This window comes from Lampris incognitus, chromosome 3 (assembly GCF_029633865.1).
Source record: "Lampris incognitus isolate fLamInc1 chromosome 3, fLamInc1.hap2, whole genome shotgun sequence".
NCBI lineage: Eukaryota > Metazoa > Chordata > Actinopteri > Lampriformes > Lampridae > Lampris > Lampris incognitus.
Window position 1 is genome coordinate 85,282,624 of NC_079213.1, and position 17,926 is coordinate 85,300,549.

Below are 17,926 nucleotides of genomic sequence, written 5' to 3' on the forward strand. Positions count from 1 at the left end.
TAGATATTTGTCAGCAAAGTCCTAAACGATTAGTTTTAAGGTACCTTTAAATTTGTGATCATTGGATCCACTTCGCTTGGTATATGTGCCTCTGGTCAGTTAAATGTTTTTGCAAGAGAGGATGTCATGAAACAAAATGTTTCCTTTATTTTCACTGTGAGGTTCAGATAACAAGAACAAGAAAGGCCTTTTTGTCAGTCCATACATCAGTGACATTTCTTTTATGATTATTGGTGCCTTTTTGCTTTTTTTTTTTCCTTTATTAAAGAACAGTTTATGTGCACTACAGGGCAAGAATTTGCAAAAGGTCTCACAATGTGTAATACAGCATTACAATATCATGTATTAGCATTTTCCAAATAGTGCTTTTCTTGAACTTGTTATAAAATTGATCACTACAGCAAGCATTTACTATGTTATTGGGAGGCGTATGATTAGGAACAAACTTGAAAAAGAGAAGTGCAATTTGTCTTCATTTACTATATAATTTATTTGTGGCCATGGGATCATGTTTTTTGCAGTTGCAGTTAGTGATTCTTCCAACAGATGACAATTCACTTCCTGGTACACTAACCCCAAGCTGCTGCATAGTCTCATAATTAAAAACATCTGCATCTAACATTTGCTGTCTGTGACATTCTTCATTACTGCCTAATACCAATTTGGCCTTTTTGCTCATCTTACTACCCTTGGTTTTAGTGCATCTTTCCTGTGGTGCAAGTTTCCCCATATTAGATCAAGCCTTACTTACCAAGACTTTGTTAAAACAAAATCAGTTCTGTCTCTTGTTGGTAGACCTTGAAACTAGCCAAAATCCAACAGTTGTTTGTCTCATCCGTTGCTTTTTTTTTTTAGACCGATTCATTCTTGCTTTAATGGAGTAAACACGATAGCATTCAGCCAATGAATGCAGTGATGATTAATTTGGTCCCATTGTTTTCTGATTTAAGTACCCGTTTGTATAGTTGATATTTGAAGCGACAACAAATTCCCAGCTTCTATCCATACTCTGCAGATTCTCATTATCATTCTCATTTTTTTCCTTTATTTATGCTGCCTGTATTTATACTGTATATTTGCTTTTCTTATTTCTCCCTGTTTGATCGGAACAGTGCCGGACGACACATCAATATGCCAAAGGCCACTCTTTTCAGTTATGAGTGCAATGAGAACCGGAACACACCATAAACGAATATGTGAATTTAAACAGGGATGAAAAAAAATGGCAGAGATGTTAACATAGTAACTTTTTTATTGTAAAAAAAATATATATTTTGTGTGTTTTTTATTTAAAGCTCACACATGTTATATTACTGTGAAGTTCTCCTTATCAGTGTTAAACTTATTGTAAATAATAAAGATATTGACGAACACGACGCGGGTTCCTTCTTTAACCACCTTTTTGCAGGAGTTTTAGTACATTACTTTCCTCTGATATTCATAACTGTTCACACTTGCGGCACAACACGTAGACAAAAGGGGACGAGAGCGCAATATTGGGCTTATACTAATGCAAAGCAGTATTAAAGAAAATCCTCAAGTTTGCACCGAACACAAGTCTTTCGTGCTGTTTTGTTCTCCAATAGTGTATGCAATACAGATGGCGGGTAAACTCCCCCTTCAGCATCAAGACGGCTCCCGAGCATCCTGCCATATGGGTATCGCCATCATCATGATCGCCATCATCATCATCCTCTTGATCTAATACATCCGGTTGTCCATATCCGACTCCTCCCCAATCCCATCGGAGTGTAGCGTAAAGATGGCGTCAATCATGGAGGGCCCGCTGAGCAAGTGGACCAACGTCATGAAAGGTTGGCAGTATCGCTGGTTTGTTTTGGACTACAACGCCGGCTTGCTGTCATACTACACGGTATGTAGTTCCTCGTGTTTATTGACTGCTGGATAGAGACGCTGCAAAACAGGCGAGTGAAAAAGTTGCCAGTGATTATTGAGCCCAAGCAGCTGAAGAGGGGCCTGGCGTTTGTCAGGAGTTGGGGAGTCTCAGTTGGCAGAAAGGGGCGGGTGTTATGTCGACAGAACCTTTATTGTCCAATCGCAGCGATGCATAAGGGCCCGTTGGCGAATCGTGTGACAGTATTTTTTCCACTTCCTGGAATAGAGAGTCCAGAGTAAATCAGCTAGCAAAAGCTAGTAGCGGACCTTAAACGACATACTTGGACTTTATATTTCTCTTGGTGGAAACAGTTTGCAGTACTCGGTGATAACACCAGAACTATACACAGTTCAATAAACCATTCCTTGTGCAGTTTTACTGTTCATTTTTGCCCACAGCACATAATTAACAGCTTGAACCTGGAGTGGAGACCTAGTTAAGCTCGCCGTTTTACTAGACGAAGCTAGCACGGAAGGAGCAAAAGGTTGACTAACTGTAGCTTTAGATGCCAGTTTTTTACTAACCGGCTGTTTAACAAATGCGGGGATGGTTAATGAATCTTGCCCAGGTTTCTACTGTAGATGGTGAACTTGACAAGGGCCTTGGCAGTATTTGTAAAATAGTAGTTTCCAGGTAACTTGCGGTCCGCTCCTCATTCATGACAAAACACTGCATGAGGTCGTCCTGTCCTCCCCTGCAGCCTTTGGCAGACTATTAAGCCAACGGTGGGTAAATTACCTTGATAAATTCAATGTAACTTTAAATTTCTATGTGCCTCTGGAGCCAAGCTACGACAGGAACTGCAAACCCAACAAGGTCGAGGAGACGTTATTCATACACATTTTATACATTCTTTTTTTTGTGCACGACTCAAGTCCTCAGTAGATCTTGGCCTGGTAGGTTTAACGCTACTTTCCAGTCAGATTGTAATGAAGAACAGCCTTGCACCAAGGTAGGGCTGCACAACATGTCTCTAAGTATCATGACAGACCTTTTTCTCATTGGATCGAAGCTTGTTTTTCAGACAATCATTTGACACTTACATGAGTAAGAACAGTTGTAAAGGGAGACTGTCATCAGCTCAAACCAGACTTTGATTGCACAATCCATATGCAATACAGGAGACATTTCACTGTGTGGCTTATTTCTGTGGGTTACCAAAAACTGGTCCTGCCTGCATGCAGTATGTATACCATAATATTTTACCCACGATCATTTTGTATAGGCTAAATTTTATAAATGTTTTTTTACAACACAGACAAATGTAATACCAAAACTTATCTCTAAATCTCTTGTATCCACAGCATTTAACCCAGATTTGTTCTTATTGTTTTGCAGTCAAAGGATAAAATGATGCGAGGATCCAGGAGAGGTTGTGTACGTCTCAGGGTAAGATATTCAAAAATGGTGCTGTCCTTGTGCTTATTATTAAGTGAATTGCAAATTCTGCCTGGAATTACTCTACTGCAAAACAAGCTGAGTTGCTGGTCTGCCGTCATCATGTTATCAGAATAGCTTTTTGAGTTAGGTTCAAGCCTAGAACAGAGAAAAATTTTCTGTATATTTCAGATTGGCTTGGTTTGATTGAACACATTCTTTTGACCCAAGAGCACCTTGGCAATAATATACTATATAGCACTGTTTCCATCTGTTTAGCCAGGGAGAAAGACTATCAGTCCCTTATACCTTTTTCAGATGTGCAAACAGGAAATGTGTTTTTTTTTTCAATGATTTGTTTGACCATTTAGCCTTTATTAGATGGGACAGTAGACATGGACAGGAAACGCAGTGTGAAGAGAGAGAGAAGGGGAGGACATAGAGATGGGACACTGCAATCAGGCCTCAGCCTACATGGTATGTGCATAACTGTTTGAGTCATCACGATGCCCCAAAGTAGATATGTCAAGTGCCCTATTTATTGGCCTACTTCAACAGGTGTAAAAGTTGTCCTGTAGCAGTTTTCCCAACTGAATTGCTCCACATTCTTATGCAATTCAGTGAGGGGATTTTGCACATGAGTTTGCAGTAGCTCAAGATCTCCACTAGATGGTAGAAGTTGCATTATTTTGGTAGATTACTTTTGTACAAGCAGTGGAAGGGAAGGGCAGTTACAAAATAAAGAGGACACTTGATGCAGTGGCATTTCTTAAATGGACTGTGACAATATATAATTATGGGCTTTTATTGTACTTCTCATCTTTCTTTTTCATAACTGCTAAGTGTAAGGACAGTAAGAGACTGACATTTTTTAGAAAGTCTATGAAGAAACGAACTACTCTCTTTGTCAAAAATACATGAGAGCTGTTTTGTGTCACATTTATAAAGTAGCATTCAGCTGTCTGTCCAGAAATGATTGGAGACCAAAAGAAGTTTTCTAGTTTCCAAAGAAAGGTCACCATCACAGAGCTACCTTGCTACTGTAGACCTATGACACAGTGCCCAGGGTGGTGTTGGTCAGTGATGTTTTTTTTCCACAGTGACATTCCTGGCATATCAAGGTACATGAGTGCATATTGTTTGCCTGCACACTAAACCAGGCTTCAGTTTAGTTACTGTTCGGCTTCTGTGGCGCACAATGGCGCTCGTACCTTGGGCAAGTAGGTCCTCTCTACCTCCCCAAATTATTTTGAGCTAATGTAGGTTTATGGAATGTTAAAAAAAAAATCCTTACAAATGGCTTTGTCTTTGCCTTTCATGTGTGATTGGTTGATAGGAAAATCATCTATCATTTTGAGGTGTAGCTTGTGATTATGCTGATGGTGAATGCAAGCTGAAGCTTGTGTTAAGGGTTCACATAGTTGTGTCGGCAGCTGGAGAGCCACCGACATGCAATAGCCTAGTTTCCGCAACATTTGTGTTCTTCAGAAATAGAGATGCACCGATTGCAATTCTCTTGGCTGATTCCAATTTCCGATTATTATTTTTTTAAGTCTAACCTGCTGATTCCTTTTTTTTTCCTTTGTTATCTATTACTACTACTTTTCTCTGCTCCCATTGGGGTCGCCACAGCGGATCATCCATTTCAATCTCTTCTTGTCCTCTGCATCCTCCTCTGTCACGCCAGCCACTTGCATTTCCTCCCTCACTACATCCATACACCTCCTCTTTAGCCTTCCTCTTTTCCTTTTTCCTGGCAGCTCCATATTCCGCATCCTTCTCCCAATATACTCAACATCTCTCCTCTGCACATGTCCAAACTAGGGATGCCCCGATCAAGTTTTTTGGGCCCTGGTTTGATTTCGATCATTCAATATTGCTATCTACCGATACCGATCCGATACATTTTCCTAGAATAACCAATCCAATGTATATGCTTGACAATTGAAGAGCTCTGCAATGCATTAAGAAAGAAAATGCCTGCATCCAAACTGTTCCTTAATGGGTTTTTATTTATTTTCAAAATAAACAGTATAAATATGCCTCTTATCACAAGTCCACTTGTAGTGCAGCACTGGTTTTAATTTGTTCTTTAACAAAATAGCCAGGTAATTGTAAACAAACTAAAACATATAGCTTATTCCACTTAGTGCAAATAGTCCCAAAATGCTTGTCTATTTCCCACATGTTCAGCATCTCTTCGGTTGCCTGTTTGACATGCTTGGCTGTATGAGACTCGCGAAACGGATGTGAATGCAATACCGCAGGCTTCAACTCAAAAGCGAAGTCGATGCAGTGTGCAGTGACGCTAAGCAGTGACATAGGGCTAACAGCAGCAGAACTCCGAATTTCTGTAGTAAATGCAATAGCCTCCATATCTGCAGGCATGAAAATCACTCACCTTTCAGCAAAATTCGCCGTTTTGAATCCAAAATAGGTAACCTACGTGAATCGTGTAGATCCGCTGAAAAAATATTTGGGGGGGGGGGGTATGGACCGGACATGGAGTTATACACGAGAGCGCGGAGCCATGGTGAGCTGGCCTATCGAATTCGAATTCGCCTTTTTCATTGACAAAAATATAACCCCTACGAGTGCGAGGGGCCTTGTGTCACCAGTCTTCTCTGGGAAGGTACCGCTACCCGATTGGTTCGTGAAGTGCTTGTGCAGCGAGTGCTTGTGCTGACCAAAGCGATTGATGGAGCAGCGCGCGGGGCTGAGCATTCCATGGGGCTGAGGGAAGATGACTCTTTGGACTAACGTTAGCTGACTGATGCCTGCCTGACTGAATTTGGTGAGCGTTTCAATCATTTCAATATTTTCTGATGTATAACGTTACTCAGGAGCTCTGTTGACATAGCCTAGTCCTACATGATTTCAGGTAGCTAATCTATCACTAGCTAGAGATTTAAAGAATCCACGTGCTATCGACGCATACGTTAGCTATATTCCACACAGACAGGTGGAGAGATTTGCGTCTTGTGGAAAATTGTTAGCTAGCTAGTTAGTAGGGTAACGTTAGCTAACGTTAGCTTACACCGTATACGCGGCAGACAAGGTTGTATAGCTAACGTTAGCCCACAAAAAGAAACGATGAACGTTAACTGTTGGCTAATTCTCAAAATCTCTAAAACCCATTTCAGGACATGTGGACTGAGGAACTGGTGCGGTGGGAGGCTGAGGTAATGTTAACGCTAGCTAGCTATTTTTAGCTAGCTTTTTTTGTTCTAAGTTAGCTAACTCACATTGTAGAATTTGAGTCAACAAATTAGCTAACGTTACGTTAGTGAACGTTAACAATATCATAATTTCACTGTCTTATGTGTATGTGTCACAGGACAGGCTTATATCAAAGAACTGGACTGTAACCGTCGATTTATGAGTGGCGCAAGCCTGGGGACTCTCTAGTGCCTGGCTGTTCCAGGATCACGCTAAAGCGCAGGCGAGCGTAGCGAAATACATCGTGTAAGTTTACATTGACAGAATTATGTTGAGTAATGTTAGTCAGTGGAAGGGACGTAATGTTACTTATTAACCTACTATATTGTAACTGTAAATACCGGATACCTTTTAATCTGAAATCCAACTATGTATGTAGGCCTAACGTTGTGTGTAAAACAATTTTCAATTTTACTCTGTGGGTTAGGGTAACGTTAGGCCTATAGTCTAAGTTACTTATCTGAACTTGTGAAACACTCGTTTACACATCTGATTTCAAGTGGACAGATATCTGTATAACATGTAACGTCAGATCCAAGTGTGAACAACCACCACTTATCAATTAAGCTAGAAGTCAACCCTACTAACGTTAACATTGTTTTTCCAGAATGAGTGTGTTAGGAGAGAAAGATGCTCTTCTTGTAAAACAAGTGGATGCAGGCATCAAATGCAGCTGGAATTGGTCGTGGCTTAAACTAGAAGGGAAAATAAGAGTGAAAGAACAAGAGCTCTCATTCCGTCTGTCAGATGTCTTCCGGAAGATCAATAAACAAGGATTCGCACGGTGCATTCTCTGCCAAAAAGATATAAACTACACCCATACACATGTTGTTAGTATTCCTATCTTGTTTTGCCACTACTACCCTATATTAAAGCTGTGCTCTTGCGCATTTCATGAGAGAAGTTGTCAGTCTCGTTTCTTATATAGCATAATGTGAACATATACATACTGTCTTGTAATTATGCTTGATTTTTCTCTCAAAGTGCACCAGATTGATGCATTTAAATATAAAATGTTCAAAATTTCTTCCGGGGGAACATGCCCCCGGACCCCCCTAGAGGGTCATATCCTTCTCACCTTTTTCACCCCTGACCCGTTTTCATGCCTGTATCTGATAAAAGACCTCGTAGGTGGTCACGAACTTTGTTGTACAGCTCCCCGTTTACGACAGCTGCGTGACAGCGGACTGTGTGGAGGTATTGCAAAACAAAACAAAAGATTGGACTTATTTTCTGCTCAATCCGATCTCCTAAAAAATGCCTGGATCGGCCCCTATCCTTAAGATCGGATCGGGACATCCCTAGTCCAAACCATCTCAATCTTGCCTCTCTTCCTTTGTCTCCAAACCATCCAACCTGAGCTCTCCCTCTAATATACTCATTCCTAATCCTGTTATTCTGCGTCACTCTCAATGAAAATCTTAACAGCTTCAACTCTGCCACCTCAAGCTCCACCTCTTGTCTTTTAGTTAGTGCCACTGTCTACAAACCATGCAACATAGCTGGTCTCACTACCATCTGGTATACCTTCTCTTTAACTCTTGCTGGTACCCGTCTGTCACAAATAACTCCTGACACTCTTCTCCACCGTGCCTGCACTCTCTTCCTCACCTCTCTTCCACACTCCCCGTTACTTTGAACAGTTGACCCCAAGTATTTAAACTCATCCGCCTTCGTCACCTCTACTCCTCGCATCCTCACCATTCCACTGTCCTCCCTCTCATTCACACATAACTATTCCATTTTGCTCCTACTGACTTTCATTCCTCTTCTCTCCAGTGCATACCTCCACCTCTCCAGGCTCCCCTCAACCTGCTCCCTACTCTCACTACAGATTACAATGTCATCTGCAAACATCATAGTCCAAGGAGACTCCTGCCTGATCTCATGCATCAACTTGTCTATCAACCATTCCAAACAAGAAAGGGCTCAGCTGATCCTTGGTGTAATCCTACCTCCACCTTGAACCCATCCGTCATTCCAACCGCACACCTCATCACTGTCACACTGCCCTTATGCATATACTACACCACTCCTACATACTTCTCTGCCACTCCCGACTTCCTCATACAATACCACACCTCCTCTCTTGGCCCTCTGTCATATGCTTTCTCTAAATCCACAAAGACACAATGTAGCTCCTTCTGACCTTCTCTATACTTCTCCATCAACAAAACAAACATTGCATCTGTAGTGCTCTTTCATGGCATGAAACCATACTGCTGCTTGCTAATCATCACCTGTCCTCTTAACCTAGCTTCCACTACTCTTTCTCATATTTTCAAGCTGTGGCTGATCAACTTTATACCTCTGTAGTTGCTACAGCTCTGCACATCACACTTATTCTTGAAAATCGGTATCAGTATGCTTCTTCTCCACTGCTCAGGCATCCTCTCACTTTCCAAAATTGTACTAAACAATCTAGTTAAAAACTCGACTGCCATCTCTCCTAAACATCGCCATGCCTCTACACGTATGTCATCTGGACCAGTGGCCTTTCCACTCTTCATTCTGTTCATAGCTGCCCTCACTTCCTCCTTGCTAATTCACTGCACTTCCTGATTCACTATCATCACATCATCCAACCTTCTCTCTCTTCATCAGCCCCTCAAAGTACTCCTTCCACCTTCTCAACACTCTCCTCAATTGTCAGCACATTTCCATCACTATCCTTCATCGCCCGAACCTGCTGCACATCTTTCCCAGCTCAGGCCCTCTGTCTAGCCAATCGGAACAAGTCCTATTCTCTTTCCTTAGTGCCCAACCTCTCATACAGCTTACCATATGCCTTTTCCTTTGCCTTTGCCACCTCTCTCATCACTGTACCTTGCATTTCGCTGTACTCCTGTCTACTTTCTTCATCTCTCTGACCTTCATCTCTCTGACTACCCTCTTCTTCGCCAACCTCTTCCTCTGTATACTTTGCTGTACTTCTTAATTCCACCACCAAGTCTCCTTGTCTTCCTTCCTCTGTCCAGATGACACACCAAGTACCTTCCTAGCTGTCTCCCTCACTATTTCTGCAGTGGTTGCCCAGCCATCCAGCAACTGTTCTCTATCACCCAGTGCCTGTCTTAACTCCTCCCATATCTTCATGCTGTGGCTGATCAACTTTATACCTCTGTAGTTGCTACAGCTCTACACATGCCATTGCATGTTGTCCATCTTGGGAGAGAGATCCCACCTCTGTTGCTCTCCCTGAGGTTTCTCCCTGTTAAACTTTTTTTTTTTTTTTTTTTTTTAGGGAGTTGTTCCTTATCCGATGTGAAGGTCTAAGGACAGGGCTGGGCTGTACAAATAAAATTGACTTGACCTGAACTCCACACAACAGTCTTCCCTCTTCAGCTTCCACCATTTGATCCTTGGCTCTGCCTTCACTCTCCTCCTCTTCTTGATCTCCAAAGTCATCCTACAGACCACTATCCGATGCTGCCTCAGTACATTCTCCCCTGTCACCACCTTGCAGTTTCCAATCCCTTTCAGATCCTGACTCCTACACAAGCTATAGTTCACCTGTGTGCACTTTCCTCCACTCTTTTACATCACCCTATGTTCCTCCCTCTTCTTGAAATATGTATTTGCCACAGCCATTTCCATCCTTTTCACAAAATACACCGCCATCTGTCCTTCCACATTCCTCTCCTTGACACCATACCTGGCCATCATCTCCTCATCACCTCTGTTCTCTTCACCAACATGCACATTGAAGTCCGCTCCAATCAGCGCACTCTCCTTCTTGGGTACACTCTCCACCACTTCATTCAACTCACTCCAGAATTCTTGTTTCTCTTCCATCTCACACCCAACTTGCAGAGCATTTGCTCTGATAAAATTAATCATCAACCCTTCGATTTCCAGCATCACACTAAGCACTACATCTGACTCTTCACCTCCAACACACTCTTGACAAACTCTTCCTTCAGAATTACCCCTACCTCATTTCTCCTCCCATCCACACCATGTTAGAAGAGTTTGAAACCACTTCCGATGCTCCTAGTCTTACTCCCCTTCCACTTGGTCTCTTGCAAACATAGTATATCTACCTTCCTTCTCTCCATCATATCAGCCAGCTTTCTCCCTTTACCAGTCATAGTTCCGACTCTCACCTCCACACTGCTACCCTTCCTGCTCTTCCACTGCCTCTGGACATGCCTTCCCCCTCTCCTTCTCCTTCGCCCAACAGTAGCATAACAGTAGCATAGTTTCCACTGGCACCCTGTTAGCCAACAGTACGGGTGGCAGTTGTTGGTAACCTGGGCCTCAACCGATCCGGTATGGAAATGTGATTCATGATCCGTATATTTGATTTGGCAAAGGTTTTACACCGGATGCTCTTCCTGATGCAGCCCTCCCCATTTATCCGGGCTTGGGACCAGCACTAAGAATGCACTGGCTTGTGCATCCTCAGTCACTGTTTTCTTTTTTCTTTTTCCTATCTGAGAAGTAATTGACAGCATACATGCACATTTTTGTAACTTTTTTTTAATGGAAATTTCATGTTCATAATAAAACATTGACTATTAGATAACTTTTACTTTTTCTCCAAAACTGCACCAGGTTACAGGAGCTTCTCTCACTCCCACTCATACTAATCTCAAAATAAAGAGCTCCAGGTTACTGGACAGAGATTTTTTTTGCACAAATAAAATCCAACTGAAAATGAATTGTAGTATATCCCACTTTATCTAACGTTTTTTACTTTTTACATTCCCAAAGTAAACAACAGTTTTCAATGGCATGTTTCAATGTGTCTGACATTCTTCTGTAAGAAGTCAGGTTGTTGTGAAGCGTCTAGTGTGTTGGTGTAGTGTTCTGTGCTTGTCACGTCACACTCTCAACCTTCACCGCGGGTTAGCAGAAATACAAACAGGAGAGCCGAGCACGCAAGTCTCTCCCTGCCTGTACATACTAGCCTCTCCAACAGCAAGCCCTATGTAGTGCCTCCTCTTGGCGACGCACAGTAACTGGGTACACCTTGGACCCTGGCTGAACTACAAGGGATTCGGAGGAGGTCTGGCCTCTAGACGTGTGGTACGCAGGCCCACCGGTGTGTTGATATTCCCCGATGCCCACAAACCAACCTCCCAGCTATGGGTTAAATAGTGCCACTGCCTAGTGGGAGAGGAATAGGCTACAGGAGTAAAACCCTACAGAAAACCAACGTCCACACTGCTGTTGTTTTTTGTTTTACTTGCCCTTTTGTATGCGTTTAAGTCGGAGAGTACTGCTGGCGTCTTATGTGGCTACCGTTTCTCCCTCTTGTAGCACCCCCTTCCCATCCACCCCTGTATGTCTGTGTTATGTTTATCTGTTCTCTTGTTTTGCCCCGTTTATTGCAAAGTGACTTTGAGTGTTAGAAAAGCGCTACATACGTTTGATTTATTATTTATTATGTTTTAATATGTGTATATGTAGCTGTGACATTACTGTCGCTGCCGCTGTGTGCACGTTGTGAACCATCATATGGCACGTGTGTAAATTTGACATGCACAGACTCAGATATATCTGAGACTGACCGGCCGGTCACTGGTCATGACCGATCAAGCTGAAAATCGGCTGAGTCCTGTCACCAGCCAATCAGTCGGTGCATCTCTATTCAGAAATCTCCATGAATAATGTAATTCTCTGTGATATCACATGTATTTTCTTCTTCACTGCCAACTTGAGGTTTGTGTGCTTGTTAATCCCTCCTTAAATTTGTCTTGAAAGCCAACAACTGGCCTCTAGTTTTGAATTTTCTTTTGCCCATATTTCCTCCTTTGTAACACGTTGTTAACATTCGGGCACTTGGGGGTTATCATTATAGATGTAGAGCAGCACTGCCATGCCAGGACCTGTCTCTGCCCATCCCTGTCACCCACATGCAAACTGCCTATTCTAGTTTCTCTTAGAGTGGAAATTAGCAACAGAACACTTCACTGTTGTTTTTTGTGACATCGAAAACTGTGGGTTTTTTTTTTTTGTCTGTGAGTGTTGATGGGTTATGAAATCAGGGTTCTAGTGTTTCTCAGGTGTCATCAGGTGTACCTTGTGGTTCTGTAGGCTTCTTTTTTTTCTGAAGTTGGGTAAAAAAAAATTTTTTTTTGGTGACCTACATTAAAGCTAGAATGCGGGACTTTTCCATATAAATGAATGTCTGTGACATTCAAGCCCTTGCCAAAGGAATGCTGATTAAGCCTATCACTGCCAGATAAATCTCTCTGTATATTGCAGTATACCGGCGTTTTGAATCTGGTGTCTGGGGTGACATTCCTGCGCTGCATTCCTGTGCTGGCACACCGGAAGTGATGTGTAGTGATGCATTTTATATCAACCAGCAATGATTGCTTTGACAGAGCTCAACTTCAGTGTGACGAAAGTCTTTGCATGCCTCTGATTGGCTTGGCTTCAGGGCTTTCTGCCAGAAAGCTTCCGGGCTTGGACGCTATGGCAGAAAACCCAAGAAGTGTCTAAAAAAAGTTTCTGATGCTCCAGAGAAAAAAAGAAATTTGGCATTCAGAGGAAGGATTAAATTAAAAAAAAACAAAAAACGATCAATGGTGAGGACAAACACAGATAACCATTGGTGTAGCTTTTCCTCGTTGGAAAGCGCTGAAAGAAGAGAAGTAATTACTCTCAATTGCCAGAAGGGGGAGAGAAAACTTCCGCACTGCAGGTTTAAGAATACATAACATTTAACATGACTTCATATTGTGACTTTTCCCCCTTGCTGTACATGTGGATACACTTCTTTAAACATGATTTCTTTTTGTGATACTTCAGCAAATGTCAAAACATTTTGGCACTGTGAGAAAATGTGACTTGCACTTGCTCAGTTTCACTAAACAGTACAGTTTCTCAAAGGTTGAACTTGATTTGCTAAGAGGGGAGTTAGTACACACAACCTTATTTGAAACTTCTTTGCCCTCAAGAAAAAACTGCAGCTTCTTGCAATATCAGAGTCCATATTATAACATAAGCTTATATGTTGTACTGTCACACAGGTTGCAGTGGTTGTTGATTTATTTTAAGGCTCCCTTTCAAATAGGCACAGATCCTCACAGTTAGCCAACCAGGCACAGTGTGATTTCTGCAAGAGAGTGATGTTCTCAGATCGACATTCGGTACATTGACCTTGGGCTAAACCTAACCCTATTTCTCAAATTAATCTGATTGACTAAAGGATATTGACAGCCCAGGGACATCATGTCAAATGTTGATCTGAAAACATCTCTCCAGAAGAAGAACCAGCCAACCAGCCACTGTTCTGCAGTGCTTTCTCTGGTGTTGCTAGCTGCCGATCCCCAGTGTCTGTTTCTCTCTACTCTTCCTTGCCTCTCTCAAAGACCCCTCCTTCTCCTCCCCCTCCTTCTCTCCTGAGGAGGGAGGGAAAAAGAGAGAGGGATCTGACTGCATGCATGCTGCTGTTTAATTTCCCTCTGTGTTTCCTAGGGCGCTGTGATTGGAATTGATGACGAGGACGACAGCACATTCACCATCACTGTGGACCAGAAGACATTCCATTTTCAAGGTGAGATGACCCTCTTCCTTGTTTTTTTTTTCCCCCATTTTCTCCCTCTTTGCCACTCTCTTCCTATGTAATCTTTCTCCTACCTTCAACTGTGCTGACATCTCTGGCTTTCTTTCCCCTCTTTCGCTTGATGGACATCTATCACTACTGCTCAGTTCTCACATGCTTGCTGTCTTGCTGGTTGTCTCTTTCCCTTTCTCTGTTGTCTCACACACATAACCTCACTCGCTCCGTCCTCCCACCCCCTGCCTTGTAAAGAAGTGGATTGTTCTGCCCTTGTGCCAGGAAACGCACAGTATCAAGGTACGCATGGTTTAGGATTGGAGCCACTCCTCTCTCTCGTTCTATCTCTCACCGGAACCAGTTTTCCCCACAAGCGTTATGTTTCCATGTGGCAGCTTGGCGTAGTAGGAATAACAAAGGCATTGCTGTGGAAGAGAGAGATTTGTTCACTGTGAGCAAAAAGGGATTTGGAATACAATGAGCGCAAACAGCTTCTTTTTTTTCTTTTCTTTTTTTTTTTCTCCCTTCTCCCCACTATGACCGAGGAGGATGGTTGCTGCTTGCATCTCTCTGCAGCTGAACCTCTTGGAATGATCAGGGAATACTGCTGAGCTGTCTCCTCTGGCTGCAGCCGTCATCGCTCACTAGTTAACATCTAAGTCCTACTCTGCAAGAGGGGCAGAACTGGCTCTTACCCAGCAAAAAAAAAAAAAACCTCCCCTGGAGCCGTACCAACCCTTCCACTCCGCCTTTTGACAGGGAGCTGTCCGATCCTGTTGGCCGCGGACCCTTTACCTCATTTCTGTACTGCCAGGTTTTAAAACAATCCTTCTTAACCTCCACTTCTCACCTTTCTTTCACCTCCTATTTTCCAACTTTGTTTATCATACCACTTCATCCCCCTCCATTCCCTCACTGCCACCTGCAAACCCCTAGTCCACCTCCTCGGGTAGCCAGTCGCCGTCCATGGGCCACCCTCCCCCCTCACCTCCTCCATGCCTTCTCCCATGTCTGTGTTCCGAAGCTGTATGCTGTGGTTCTACAAAAGGAAGGGTAAGGAGATGTCGTCGCCACGTCCTGCACCTCGCTTGCATGCTACTCCCGGGATACACTGTCAAGATGGAGGACAGGGCAGCAGTGATGCGTTGTTTGTTTTGTCATTTGTGATATGATGGGGAGCTTGTACACACACACACACACTGGGATGTGATTGGTCATTGGAGATAGAAGGATCTCATCACCATGGTATTTTTGGACTCAGAGGATGTAGTGAGTGAGGTAGGGTGTTCTAAGAATACTATATTGGTCTAATGTCGGTGTAGGTGTGTTATCGGTAAAATAAGTTTATTGTTATGATTCTCCTTGTTATGTGATAAAGGCTTAAATGTGCTCATTGGTAATAAATGTCTTGTTATGCACAACATTACTTTAAGATAAATGGTCAACTATTCCCATCCTCGGGACAGGGATAATTGTACAGAGATTATAATAACATAAGGATCTTGTGCAATTTTAATTTATTCTGGATCTTTTTCTGCTGTAGGGGAAAAACATCTAATTTAACGAATTTGTATGGTAGACTTCTTAAGTCCATAGCAAGGACAGGGGTATAGTAAAATATAATTGTTTCATCTGTTATGTATATATGTGTGTGAATAATTAATGTGTAGACAACTGATACACATTCATAACATAAAAACATTAAGAGAAGCACAGGGAGTAATTGCCCTTTTCCATTTAAAAACAACATCTGCTGTCCGGATACCTATAGAACTGCCCCAATAAACTTTAACCCCACACTAGGAGCTGGTGGAAACCCTTCTCACTGTCGACATGAAACACTGGACATATCAGATATTGGTCTTGATAGTCATGGATATGCCGGATGTTAGAGAGCTTCTGTACTCTGTTGCTGTAAAGTGATGCTTCTCTGCAGAAGTTGCCCACTCCCCAGAGATCTTTGCATTTATTGTGTATGTCCACAAGAGACAGCCAAGAATGATCTGATGAATGCATTGCATTTCAGCTTGTGCATGGCTAAGACAGTGACTCCTTGAGTCATCCAGTAACTCAAATGGTAGAGTGCAGATTGACATTTGGGGTTCATTTCCACCCTAGATCACTCCTGCTGAAACATACTCGTTGTAACTGTAAAATGCGTAAAAAGATCGACAAGTGAAGCACCCATCAAATGGTGTTCATGTTTGGAATAGAAAATGTTCTTCTGACAGAGGGTTTGTGGAGTTCTGGTAAGGTCCAGTATGGATAGGATCTATCGTAAGAAGAAGTCTAGTTTTGGGCTAGCTGGCTGGCCACTAAACATTGTAAGCAGCTCTGCTCCTTTCTGTCTTTCGAAAAGCATCCATTATTCATCAGACTCCCACTCCCCTAGCAGTGCATGAGAGCTGCCAGAGAGTCCTTAAGCCACCCTTCGTCTTCCTCATTCTCCTTTCCTCTCTCTCTCTTTCCCTCACCTCTTCTTCCTCCTCTGTTACTCCTCCTCCAGTCATCGGCAGCTATCAGTTTCTTCACTCTGCCTCCTCTTTCCTCACAGTCAGCCCCTCGAGCCTGCCTGGAATGTAAGACCTGGATGACATAACCCCTTGCTGCCTTCTTTTACCTTTTACTTTGTTTTCATCTGTCTCTCCCTGGGTCTTTGTCCTTCACCCTTGTTGGAAGTGCTTCCCCCCCCAGAACCACTCCTTCAATTCAGGACTGCACCTAGTCCCAACTTGTCCTGTGTCCTCACGCAACTCCCCCCAAACCAAGTGGTAGAGCTTACTGCACCACCATGGCAGTCCATGGCAGTCAATGTAGGGTGGATGACATTTATTTTTGACTCCTGAGGAGAGCCCTGGATTCAAGGTTCTGCCTGTTAGATTTTTTAGCTGACACTTATGTGTTAAACCAGTGTTTCCCAACCCAGTCCTCAAGGACTCCCTATCCTGCAGATTTTCTTTGCAACCCTAAATAGGTACCTGTTTGTAGTTATTCAGCCAATGAGCAATGAATTATGTCAGATTTTGCACACCTTGCATAATTAAGTGCTATGAGATGATTGGTTGAGTAAGTACAAGCAGGGCTACCTATGCAGGGTTACAGTGAAAATCTGCAGGATAGGGGGTCCTTGGGGGCTGGGTTGGGAAACACTGCCTTAAACAACTTAAAATGAACCACCTAGGCACAGATGAAGCATTTAACTTTAAAACCACAGATAACCTCCACAAAAGCGCAGCACTATCATTTACCAGAGCATTCCATCTAAATAAAGATGCATTCCTGACCCAGTGAACTGGAGGTACCACATGAGTGTTGACATAAGTTAACATACTGCAAAGCGCCCCCCCCACACACACACACACACACTCTTGCATAAACTCACACTGTTTTTCAGACTGGAAAACTGGTCTGTTTATCTGGAGATGATAGAATAAGGATAAATAATTCATAGGGTCCCTTAAGGAGAAAGAAACAGTGATAATGTTAGACACAGAACATACAGAAAGGAAGCGAAAGGGTCTTTGTTACATAACACATCTCTAGACATGGCAGATGCAATTTTCTAGTTATAGATGTGCCATTGGTGCTGTTTTGTCAGTCTGGTTATCCCCGGTGGATAACCTCAGGGGTGGGGCTCCACAGTTGGATGGGATGCAGCTTCATAAGTATCAAAATGAAATAACCAAATGGGATAAGCCAGTTTTCTCCTAGCAGGTATTTTCATTAACTTATTTAAAGTAAATGCCCTGCTTAAGGTTGGTGGCTATGTGGATGCATACATGCCTGCTGATAACCCATAATGTTTATTATGCATGTGTGGTTGAAAATCACACACGGCCACTGCAGATACATTATGTATGTGAATAACATACTAGGTCAAACCATATACACCATATACTAGGTCAAAACCTAGTATATGG

General features: G+C 42.7%; 1 protein-coding gene across 2 annotated transcripts in view; it reads left to right on the plus strand.

Annotated features, from left to right (window-relative positions):
* The first annotated feature begins 1,762 nt into the window (after window positions 1-1,762).
* The window catches only part of osbpl9 (oxysterol binding protein-like 9), a 66,276-nt gene continuing 50,112 nt past the window's right edge, over window positions 1,763-17,926 (plus strand). For both annotated transcript variants that reach the window (XR_008810003.1, XM_056276397.1), the window contains exons 1-3: window positions 1,763-1,873; window positions 3,236-3,286; window positions 13,925-14,003. Coding sequence is in view for 1 of the 2 variants with exons in the window: in XM_056276397.1 (XP_056132372.1) it covers window positions 1,763-1,873; window positions 3,236-3,286; window positions 13,925-14,003 (241 nt within the window). In the remaining variant the exon portion in view is untranslated. The remainder of the gene's footprint in view (window positions 1,874-3,235; window positions 3,287-13,924; window positions 14,004-17,926) is intronic.